The sequence below is a fragment of the Poeciliopsis prolifica genome, unplaced genomic scaffold (genome assembly GCF_027474105.1).
Source record: "Poeciliopsis prolifica strain line A6 unplaced genomic scaffold, Auburn_PproV2 SCAFFOLD021, whole genome shotgun sequence".
Classification (NCBI taxonomy): domain Eukaryota; kingdom Metazoa; phylum Chordata; class Actinopteri; order Cyprinodontiformes; family Poeciliidae; genus Poeciliopsis; species Poeciliopsis prolifica.
Genome location: NW_026562396.1, coordinates 5,709,579 through 5,721,384, shown reverse-complemented (window position 1 = coordinate 5,721,384; position 11,806 = coordinate 5,709,579). Strand labels below are relative to the sequence as shown.

The following is an 11,806-nucleotide window of genomic DNA, read 5'->3' as shown; positions in this document are numbered from 1 at the left end:
GTTTGATAAGATTGAAATAAGACAAAATCAGCTGAGCAGCAAGAGGTAAATCAGCTTTTTTTTTCTCTTTCGAAATGAAAACAAAAACAAAAAACCAGGCAAACTCCAGAAATAAATTGAAACACACAGATGTAGCAGAATGCATTTTATTACATCTACTTTTCTACATAAACAAGTAACATTCAATAAGTAAACAATTTCTTCCAATGCAGGTAATAAATATTTTTTTTTTCACTTGGTATATTTGTACAAACTGACGTGGGTCTACTGTACACCGTCTTCCTCCTTCCGTCCATGAAAAGCCTTTTTTTTTCTTTCTTTTTAAATCTATTTATTTTATTTATGTTTTTTTTTGTCAAAACAAGTTTTTCTTTCTCTCAGATTGGAGCTGTGAAACCTGTTAATAAGGCAGTGAGTGCAGATGTCGACTCGAGTCCGTCGAAGGAGATCATTTCTGCTGTGTGAGACTCTTTATTGGCCACAGTCGTCTTTTTTTTTGTTTGTTTTTTTGTTTTACAACTTTCGTTTTCTAAAAAATATATAAATTATTTTTATTCCTTTCGCTCTGAAGTGACGCGCACGCACGCACGCTCCCGCACACACGCACACACACACACACACACACACAAAAAAAAAAAAAAAAAACAGACGCATACGAGCGGACATCGAACGGCTCACGTTTGGATCTGAACGTTCGGTTTTCAGGGTTTTCCCATACTGACAGAATATAAACACTTTTTCCCTTTAAGTTAAGGTGAGGATGACCGAAGAGAGGAGCTGCTTTCCCAGAGTCCACTGTTGAAGAGCCACAAATAATAATAATAACAGTGGAGAGAAACCAGGAGGAGATCCAACTTCATCATTTTTGGTAATCCCACACAGAAGCTTGTGATGTTTGAGCAGAAACACATTCAACACAGCTTGCTCTGGCGCCCCCTGGCCGTCATGAAGTCAGCAGCATGACGGGAGTGAGGACAGAAGCTTCAATAAGTTAAGCCGCAATCAAAAGCTTTCAGTTACAGTGACTGTCTCGTCAAGTATCCCAACACGGGAGGGCGGGGCGGAGGGGTTTGGGGGTGGAGCAGCAGGAATCTGGTAACGCTTTATATTAAAGGCACATTCTGTCCATGCGTCTGAATGATAAGGATTAAAGATTTACAGACTCCCTGATGGCCTGGAGGGAAACTCTCTGCACCTCCGTCCAGAAGCCCTGCAGGACTCTGCAAACAAAGCTGCTTTTCAAATGTTTTATTTAGGAAGGACGTCCTGTTTCAGTTTCATAATCAGCATACATTTAAAATTCTCAAATGGAGATTTTTTTTAAAAATTTTGTGCTACTTTACAAAGGATGTTTGAGGAGGAGGACAGCTTGGCTGCCTCTCAGCGTTCAGCACAACAGGGCGCCGTCCAACTCGGATCCAAACGGCTGGAGTGAAAAGCTTTTCAGGCCCTCGCGATGTATTTTTCAGTGTCGTCGACGCGCGAACAGACAAGCCCTGAACCGGCGCCAGATGGTAACACGAGGTAAACGGGCTGAGTTGGTGTGAATATGAACAAGGCAGATCTAAAAATGAGACGGTTGTTTACCGTCGAGCCTCACGCTATGACAACCTGGAATATAATCCCACAGTGTTCACTATGCTATTAACAAATGATTAAAACTATATAAAAATAATCTAATTGCTTTAAAACAATGCTAAAAAGCAAAAACAAAAAAATGAAACAAAACAAAAAAATGATTACAACATGCTTTAGTTGCCACTTTGATTTTGAACACATCACTGTTTAAAGCTTAACTTAAGACATTTTAGTCTGAACTGCTAATTTGGAACATGATAAAAAAATTCTCAGCTTTTTTATACCTTAAGTCACATGTTAGGATAAATGTTTTTCAATATAATTTCCCAATAAAAATAATTATCTGTATGAATTAAAAATCAAATTGTACACTTAATAATTTACTCACTTTTAAAAACTGTTTTGAGCGCACCCTCTAGCAATGCTTATCTTTAAATTAATGAAGGGTCAAAACAAAAAGCTCAGTGCTGCATTTATTTGTGGCGACGCTTTGTCTTTTTTCTTTTCTTTCTTTTTCTGAGGTGTTTTTTTTTTTTCATGTTTACTTTTTAATAAGTGACCAGAACAGTGAGCGCTCTCTTGGTTTGGTTTTGGGGTAAAACGTCGCAATTTAAGACCAGTTTGGATAAACGACCAACTCTTTTTACGCTTCACTCACTGGGAGCAGAGGAGGGTGGCAACTAGCGACGTTTATTTTAAGCATCAGTTTTCTAAGGTTTCTGTTGAAACAGATTGATTTGGAAAAGCTAAATCTTTCTTCTGCATATAACAATTTGACTTGTTTGCATATTTTTTGTTGCCATCATCTCTAAATATCACATCAGGTGTTGCAATCAAACAATTACTAAATACATGAGTAGCATTTCGAAGGAACGCTTTTTTTTATTCTCACCTTACTCATTTTTTGTATGGAAAGGTTTTACTTTTACTTGAGTGAAAAAATAAAACAAATGCCAACATTTGCTTCTTTTGGTTGAGTAAAACATCGTGTTGCTCTACACACATCTGACTGTGACCGACTCAAAGAAAACGACTTTGTGCAGCTTCAAAACTCCCATCAGTCACCTGCAGATAATCTTGGACTTCTAGAAAAACCTCGACAGGTCATCTGTAATGCCTCAGTGCTCCACCAGGGGGTGGAAGACAAAAAATGGGGGTGAAATGTTGCAGGTTTTTGAAGGAAAATAAAACATCAGGGTATATAATGGTCCATGTAGCCTTGTGAGGCAAGCCAAAACATAGAATAAATTTTATGATACTTTCAGGGTTTATGCAAAGTGTGCTCCTATACAGTTGTCTGTATCGGAGCAACTTGGTTGATAGGTGGCGCTAGTTCCCACACCTGCTCCAAACAGACAGGCACTTCCTCTCTGCACTTTCAAATTAAGAGGACATGAAACATAGTGGAAACCAGCCCACGCCTCCTAGCTTGTGTAACGTGTATCATCTTTATTCTTTATGCTATTATCTCGGAAAACGACCTAATATTTGGATTTGTCTGCTGGGTTTCTGGTTGCGTAGCCTATTTTTGTATTTATTTATTTTTTCTGCACTCCTTTCTACACCGCTGCATTCCGGAACACACGACACAATTAATTCAAAAGAAACAATTAATCATGCATGAATTAATTAAGCATTCGTTTTGTGCCCATAAAAGGATTACCAGAGTCTGCTACCAGAGTAAATGCACAGTGGCATTTATTTCCCTAGAGAATCATCACAACACCTTACTGAGTAGTCGAGCTGCTGCTAAATAATTATTCAATGCATATTAAATAAAATCTTTTCACAATCAGCTCCCGCATGACAGTGACTCACACTCGCTTTCAGCCACTGAGCAATTTTTTTAAAAAATGTAAAAAAAAATTCAATATATAGACACGAAGGATACAAAATAAATAAAATACTGTACAACAGAGGAAACGCACTAACAGAACTTGCTCCACCAGCTGATGGAGTCCCACGGAGAGGCAGGAGTTGGTTCCCATGAGAGGAGCGAGGAATGAAGTTAGAAATGCCAAGAGGAGAGCAGAGGGGGAGGGAGGAGGTCACCCCGTGTCAGATCCCCGTCCGGTTATCGAGGAATGGGACGGGAGGTGACGGGAGCCGCTGTCAGAGCCCATTATCTCGTGATCGCTGGGATAATTAGACGCTGCCTGTCTCCGGCGCCTGGAAGGGGGACGTCAGAGAGACGCTCATAGAGCCAGACGCTGGGAACATTTAAAGGATGTCGGGGAAACGCGGCTTGGACAACGACAAACGAAAGCGTGCGTTGTCTTAAAAATGTACATTCACGAGCAAACCATGCGTGAAACACAGCGAACGCGCTTTGCTCCGACACTCAAGGCTTTCTCCTGGCAGGCCATGCATTTTTAAACCGTCTAATTCGGAGCGGGGCCCGCGTTGACCTGCCGAGGCCGCCTTCGTTCACTTCTCAAGACGTCAGCCGCAAGCGCTCCGTCCTGACTCAGCTTTCCACCCCCGGATGGGTGCGGGCAACCAGTCGCAGGTTCAAAACCGTCAGACGCAGAAAGTGACGATTTTAAGACATTACTGCAAGGTTCCTCAAACATGAGCACAGAATAAACAGGCACTGCTTTAAGCTGGGTCGCATGCTGCGGACGACTGTGTCTTTAAAAGGCCCGGCGTTGCTACGACGGCTTCGTCGGAAAGTCCTTTTATGACAGTCGGCCGCGAGACGCAAAGCAACACACTGAACCCGGAGAAACGCACTGAAAACACTGACACACACACACATTCAACAGCACTCGGATCACTTTCATATTAGTACCTACTTTTTGGCATTGTGCAAAAAAAAAAGAAAAGAAAAAATATCTTCCAGCTAAAAGTCAAAATTGGCAAGTATAAATAGCTTCAACAGTTTAAATGCTGTACGCCGGCAGATTCTTTACAAGGAGTGAAAATAACCAACACAGAATCAACCTGAAGGTCGAGGGGAATGCATATTTCACTGTTTAAATATCATACATAAGTTAAAAAGAATATTAAAACTACTACGACATGATTCAACTGTTAACTCAGTCTCATTATAGAGAAAAACAAAATACACGATGAATCTGGACATGAGGTCGAAGAGGGAGGAAAGCAAAAGGAACGTGGTTGCTGCCGGAGATGCGGATGGAAAGTTAAGCAAACATGGCAGCAGGTGTTGAAGGGAGAGGAGGTCCAGTCCTCCCTCCGCCTGGAAACGGCGACAGAAGCAGCTCACTACACTGAAAACGATCCCGACGTAGAAAAGTAAAAGAGGAAAATAGATTTTGTTCTCTGGTCACGGTGCTGCTCCTTGTTTTTGTAGAAAGGGGGAAAAAGAAAACTGTAAGGAACCCTCCAACCTCGTGTTTTTTTTTCACTCGGGCAGCATCTCCGCTGTTTGTGCCAAGTTTGTACCAGTAAAGATCAGATGTGGTCCAAACGTCGGACTGGTTCCTCATCTGAGGTCAGTAACACCAAATCCACATCCCTCCATCTCCCCCTCCCTTTAAGTGATGTCACCTACTCAGATATTTAGTGCTTTTCTCCACATTATGGCTCCGAAAAGGCTGACAGAGTTCGATGACATGGGGCCGGTCTAATCTCTGGAGCAAAACAAAACAAAAAAATAAAATAAAATCCACAAAAAAAAAAACAAGAAACGTTTACCCTGCGGTCAGCACCGGGTCCGGCGTGGTACTGCACTCACGCTGGGCCCAGAGCGTCGCCCCCCGCCTCGGGTCAGTCCAGTGATATGACGTCAGGTATCCCGCCGTAGATAGCTGCCACTGCCGCCTCGGCGCTGCTTCGACTGGCCACCACCCCGGGGTGTGTGTGTGAGGGGTGTGAGGACGAGTGCGAAGACGACGAGTGTGTGGAGTGAGTGTCTCGAAGGCTACTGGACGAGACCAAGCCGCCGCCGCCCGTGCTGCTCACCCCGTTGGTCGGCGCCGTCAGCGAGGGGGTACCTGATTGGTCGAGGAACAGCTGGGAGGCCGACGAGGAGGTGCTGTAGGGCAGGAACCGGTTGAGGAGGAGCTCGTGGTCCTCTGAGGCCGAGGCAGCCGCCGCCATGACCATGTTGTAATGCTGCAGGGCGGCAACGAGGAAGAGCTGTTAGTGGGACAGCATTTTATATAAACATATGTGTGTGTGTGTGTATAGATGTGTGTGTGTGTGTGTGTTCTTTTATGAGCAAAATCGTCAGCTCAAAACCACTCACAGGACAAAAAAATATCATTCTTTAAAAACTAAAATGACCAAAAAGAAGCTAAGCATAAACTGTTTTAGCTAAATGAAGTAATCCGACTCTTTTGGAAGAACTGCATCGTGGATCCAGAGCTTTACGGGGTTTTCCTTGTTAAACGAAAGGCATCCTGTTCTCGCTTATTGCTACTTTGATCTCGAAAGAAAAAAAGTAAAATGAAAATTTTGTCTATTCTCGGTCAGTCTTCATTTGAAAACGCTTCCTGTATTCATCCAAGTTTTACTGCAACAACTAAAAGCACATTTGGATGCAACAAGCTGTACTTTAGACTAGATGTGTTCGTAGTCAGCATGACAACGTAGGGAAAGCAAAAAACACTTTGTGTCGCATTTAAAAAAATAAAAAATTATCGATTTCGATTTAAAGTCATAGTTTTAATGTAATTTATACCTGAACTGTGGCAAATGTCCAGTGCGCCCCACTCTGAACACCCTCAACGTATAAGAAAAACTAAGAAAGGAAACAGTTGGCAATATTTTGGCGATAAACATGTTAGACAAAACATTTCCAACACCGTGAGTCATATTTAAAATCCCTTCGGCTTCGTTGTTCCAGGCTGGCAGCAGAAATCTGACACCGACACGGCGGAGCGAAAGCAGCAGGATATCACACGACTTTCAGCTAAGTGCCCCGACGTTTCTGCTGCACCAGACGACTTTCATTTATCAAATGTTTTGCTCCTGTACAGATTGAGACTAAGAGCCAGTAGTAAAAGCAGTAAAAAAAAAAAAAAAAAAAGTGGGAACAAGGAGTACAGGAAGGATTTTATGTGACGTTCTCCTCCATCATCAGGTTTCAAGATGTGTCAAATTAAAATTTTAGGTGGGTTACTCAGAATTAGGATATGTCTATTTAAATAATTTCTTTTTATGACAGGGAACATCTCGTCACCGAGAACCCACCAGTAGCTGGCTGCATACGGTCCAAGTAGAGACGGTGCGTTCATGACACTATTGGGGGTTATTCCTGTGCTACGTGACACACAGGAACACCCCCGTATTCCTGTGTACAGTTGAACGTACCTGATGATTGTCTCCTGGAAGGAAAGAGAAGAAGTTCAACTCTGGAAAAAAAAAGCACAAAGGAAAGTCGGTGTTAATTACATCTAGAAATTGGGGGATGGCACACGCCAGCGTGAACCTGCAAGCAAAAACAGCGCAAAAAATGAAGACCTGACGTGGACAGGTCTCACATGAGGTTTGCCCACCCACGAAAACCTTTTTGCAGCTCATTCTTAACAAGTCATCAGTCCAAAGCGTTCTTCTTCTTTGGTATCTAACAACTATTGTTTAATTGGTCCAAAATGTCCAGATAAGACTCGTCTGTGTTGTTCATATCTATGCTTTTCCAGATCCAACGTTCCAGAAAACTAAGTAAGGGCACAAGACAGTAAGAAGAAACTGAAAACAAGGGTGGAAAGGAGGAAAAAAAAGGACAGAACTAAAAAGAAGGACAGAAACAAGGGAAGACATGACAGAGGAGGGACAGAAAGAAAGATGGAAGGTCAGAAGAGATAAAAATAAAGAGGTCATGGCCAATGGAGATACGGAGGAAACAACAAGAAACAGATAAAGCAGAAAAGACAGAAAGGAGGATGGAAGAAGATAAGTACAGCAGAAAAAAACAAACAAGCAAAACAAAGAGAGGAAGGACAGGCAGGACAGGAAGGGCACAGAGAGGGGCCCATATAAGGAAGGAAGAAAGAAGAAGACAGGAAAGAGAGAAAAATGGACAGAAAGGGAACAAGAGGAAGGAAGTCCAGAGAAAAGAAAAGAGACAGCATGACATTGGGACGGGGAAAAAAGTTTGGAATAAACAGATATTTTCATTGTCTATCCAGATCTGGAAAACGTTTCTGGATTCCTGGTTGTTACCTGACAGGTCGTTGGGGGTGTGGTAGTAGGGCCTGTAGTCCTGGATGAGCGGGGGCAACGGAGGGATGTAGTTGGTGTCCATGGCTGGCATGCTGGGGGTGCGGCTGACGGGAGAGGCCTGGTGGTGCAGGTTCAACACCCTGCAGAGCGCGTGCACACGGAAAACGCAAAGAGGTCAGAGAACCGCTGCGCCCACCGTCACGCTTTGAGCAGAATGCTGAGACCAACGCAAGATTCATCAAGGAAAATTGAAGCAGTAAAGTCTCCATGAAAGTTAATCTGGCAGAAAATGCAGCGATGAAAGAAAACTGTATCCATGCTACTTTGCTTAATTAAAAGTCAACCAAATTTTCCTTATCCTGGGTTTTTATTGTTTACGGTTGTTGAGGTCACCACAAAAACTGATCTTGAAAAACATTCCCTTTAAGTATTAAGATTCTTTAGGATACAAGTCATTTGAAGAACTGTGATTTGTATCGCATCAGGTCACATTTTCAAATTTATTGACACTAACAATCCCAACAGTACGGACCGTTTGGAGGGTTTTAAACATCATCAATTGGAATTTATCATGACAAAAATAAGTCTAAATTTCTACCGTGATAAGAAATTTAGCGTGATAAGTGGTAAAACGAAGTAATAAACGTCCATCCCTGCTCCTGTGGTCGACTCACCCTTTGTTTATGACAGGCGGCGAGGTCGGAGACAGAGACGGACACGCTCTTTTGACCGGAGGAGGAAGTGCTGCAGAGGAAGGCGGAGGAGGAGGCGGCGGCGGCGGGGAATCTGGTTCTTCTTCGTCCGAGGAGCTGTCGAGTGTCAGGTCGATCACTTCCACCTTTTTGCTGTGGCTGCTGTCGCTGTGGCTGGAGGATGAGGAGCTGTGCTGATCCGAGCCTTCGGACGTCCGACAGGAGCCTGAGGGGAAGCACAGACGTCTCAGTTTGGGTCGGGATTCACAGAGAAAGGAGCCAGAAAAACCCAGAAGGTTCTCCAAAGCTCAGAAAACTCATCTGATCTGCTGAACATGAATCATAGAGTGTTTGTTGGCATTGAGGCAGTTTATTCAGAGGTAATATTTCTGACGATTTGGCAAATTAAAACGGACAATGCAAACCAAGTGGCAGAGGACATACATGAATCGGTTTGGTTTTATTTTTTAGCCGAATTGGCTTCCCAACCCACAAAACTCACCATCCATCCCGTTGTTAAGGGAAGCTGAGGAGACCTCCTGCACTTCCTTCTTAGACCTCATGGGGGCCCAGCTGCCATCCTCCTTAAACTGGATCTCGTCACAGTCTGAGCAGCTGTTCAAGATCTCGACAAAAAGTCTGGGAGAAGACACAGGGCAGGCAAGGATTAGCTCAAAATAATTCATTTCAAATGAAAATCTGGAATCAATCAGATGATCTTAGCGGTAGTTAGTGTTTTTTTTAAAAGCGTCTTCCAGATCGACGCAGCACATTCTCTTTCAAAGTTCGCTCACAACGTATAAATCGAAAAAAACGACCGCAGATCCAAAATGTCTAAAAGTCTTGGCTTTCAAGTGGAACAAAAATGCAGCAAAGAAAAATGCAGCAAATGGGAACAAGTTGTCTCTTTGTGACAGGCTGCGATGAACAAGTGCCTGAAGATCCCATTTAACATTTAGTCATTTTGTAAGAATCAGTCTGTCACTGAGAGACAGTTCGTCTCACTTTCTGTGACTAATATCAAATATGACAGCTTGACAGACAGAACAGTTTAGCAGCAGCAACTAATTTGTGGAAAACAACTTTCCTTAATAATAGATCCAACTTAAAATAGGTTTTGTGGAAAAGCGTAACGATGCAATTAGCTCACATGAAGAGACGTTTACATGATATCGTTGTTGTACGAACAAGACGAGATTAGATCTTATCAAAATGAAGACTTCTGGACAGAATGTGGTTTTGAAGGCTTTCTCAAGTAAAGCGGTCCGAATGCCAAAGAAAATGAGAAATAATAATAAAAAAGAAATGCTCTTTTTAGTGTTTTAAGATACAATAAAAGTTTGGAATTAACAATTGAAAAAAAGATAAATGACTGAAGTTCACAATGAATTTGTGGCAGTGATGAGGCCTTGAAAATGGAACCAAGGAAAACCAGAAGTGAAATATCAAAGGAAGAAAGAGAGAAAGGAAGAAAAAGAAAACAAAAATAAAAGAAATACGAGTAGAAACAAACAAAAACAAAAGAAGCAAAGACGGAAAAGAAAGAGAGCTGTGGAAAAATCTCACTTTTAGACAACATGATATAAAATCTAGTATTTTCTATATTCTAACTTTCCTTTTCTAAAGTGCAGAGCGACCATAAACATGTTAAGATCAAACTTGGTCTTCATCAGGGTCACTGTCTGTTCTCTACTCTCATACTCCTCTTCTGCACTAACTTCAACCCTGCAGCATCTGTGTCTCTGCCTTTCCCTTGTTTTTGTGACTTTTAAAATGTTTCATTTTTTTAAAGGCTTTCCTTTATAAAATGCATCCTTTTTTCTTGATGGACTTTGACTTTGCTGATTGGTGGAAAGTTGTTTATTGAGCTCAGCTACAACAGACACAGAGGTTCACCCAGAAGTAAAATGTAAAATAAAGGCCTTTTGGCCATTTTCCAAAATCAGCTTATCCAGTGAGTACTAAAGCATTTTATTACCACCTACTTTTTCTTTCTTGTTTTCTGCACTGAATCTTTTTTTACTAAAAGCTTCATGCATAAAGATTTTTCTTTAAGTACTGCACGAAGATAGGAGAAAAGCAGTCAAAGGCCGAGTTAAAACACTTTTTTAAACAAATTCGGAAAGCTTTATGCCATATTCATTAGAAGATTTCAGGAAGCAAAGTCTGGACAAATAAAAGAATATTTCAGAGAGTTAATCATCACATCTCCTTCATAAAACTCAGAGGCTGCTTGTGTCTTTGTCTGACTTACCCATCGATGATAAGATGCTCATACGGGGCCTTCTTGTCGCAGACAGGACAGACCCAGGTGGGCTTCTTCTCATTCATCTGGATGTAAAGCGTGGCGTCGAAGCACTGCAGATGGGAGCACGTCAGCGCCCTGCACGGGATCATCAACCGCATCTTCCCCAGCTGCACCGCCAGCGCACCGACGGGCGGCGAACCCGCAGAGGAAACACGGATTAGGGGTGAATTACACTCTCGAGCGCCAAAAACATGCCAAGACCACATGACAACGCAGGACGTTGCTTAAGAAGAGTTACGCAGACAGCGGCGTGTTGAGCAATACGTGACTAGATAATTATACATTTATATATGTTCTTAACACAAGATTGAGCGAATGAGGAGCAGGAAAGGTGGTTACCGGGCAGAGCAGGGACACACGCAGGCTGGTCGTGGCGATTTCACTGTCAGGGTCCGCCGTGAGCTTCTCTTTTACTGGAGGGGAGAGGAAAAGGACAACAGCGCCGTATGAGTCAGTGAGAAACAGATGGAAGGAGCTCTTCTTCCAGATGTGCTCGCTCAGTCACTGTCAGACACCAGGCCGGCGCTGTGAATGAATGCAGGAGCTCTTCACGCTGCACCGCAACCTTCAGGTACATTTCGAAACTCTTAGTTACCGTCTGGCTGGAACAAAAACTACAAACGTACTTTGAACTGAGGATGTTTTCCATTAGTTTAACGTACATAGCCGTAAGTCAGTCCGGTGAAAGACGCTCGAGTCATTTTATTTACGCCACCAATTGTTCTCCGAACCTACGTCAACCTTGCCTGCAGACTCTTTCTCAATGAATAAACGTATAAAGTTGGAGACTGTTTAACAGTTATAGCTACATAACTTAAGAGCTAAGAATTAAACGCAATGTAAAAAATGTGCAATTCAAGCCAATATCCAAAACTTGATTAGAAATTGATATATTTATATATTTGATATATTACAATGGCCTGTAGCTGTTAAAATCCCTGGGGGTTTGGACGTAGAAAGATTTCATAAATGATTTGAAAGTTTTTAAGATGCAAAAGAGAACAAATCTGAATGAAACTATGATAGAACAGAAAAACTACAAAAATCTGATAATATTCTGGTTGTAGTCTCACATGGCATGCTGGAGAAGCTTTCT

The 11,806-nt window shown here is 42.3% G+C and overlaps 1 protein-coding gene across 3 annotated transcripts in view; it reads right to left on the bottom strand.

The window, feature by feature from the left end:
• Positions 1-130: 130 nt before the first annotated feature.
• Positions 131-11,806, bottom strand: part of LOC129369623 (E3 SUMO-protein ligase PIAS1-like) — a 61,301-nt gene continuing 49,625 nt past the window's right edge. For all 3 annotated transcript variants that reach the window (XM_055045155.1, XM_055045156.1, XM_055045157.1), the window contains 7 exons: positions 11,050-11,123; positions 10,657-10,817; positions 8,905-9,041; positions 8,385-8,628; positions 7,711-7,850; positions 6,859-6,899; positions 131-5,658 (listed from right to left, as the gene is read on the bottom strand). In XM_055045155.1, the coding sequence (XP_054901130.1) occupies positions 5,311-5,658; positions 6,859-6,899; positions 7,711-7,850; positions 8,385-8,628; positions 8,905-9,041; positions 10,657-10,817; positions 11,050-11,123 (1,145 nt within the window). In that variant the 3' untranslated portion in view covers positions 131-5,310. The remainder of the gene's footprint in view (positions 5,659-6,858; positions 6,900-7,710; positions 7,851-8,384; positions 8,629-8,904; positions 9,042-10,656; positions 10,818-11,049; positions 11,124-11,806) is intronic.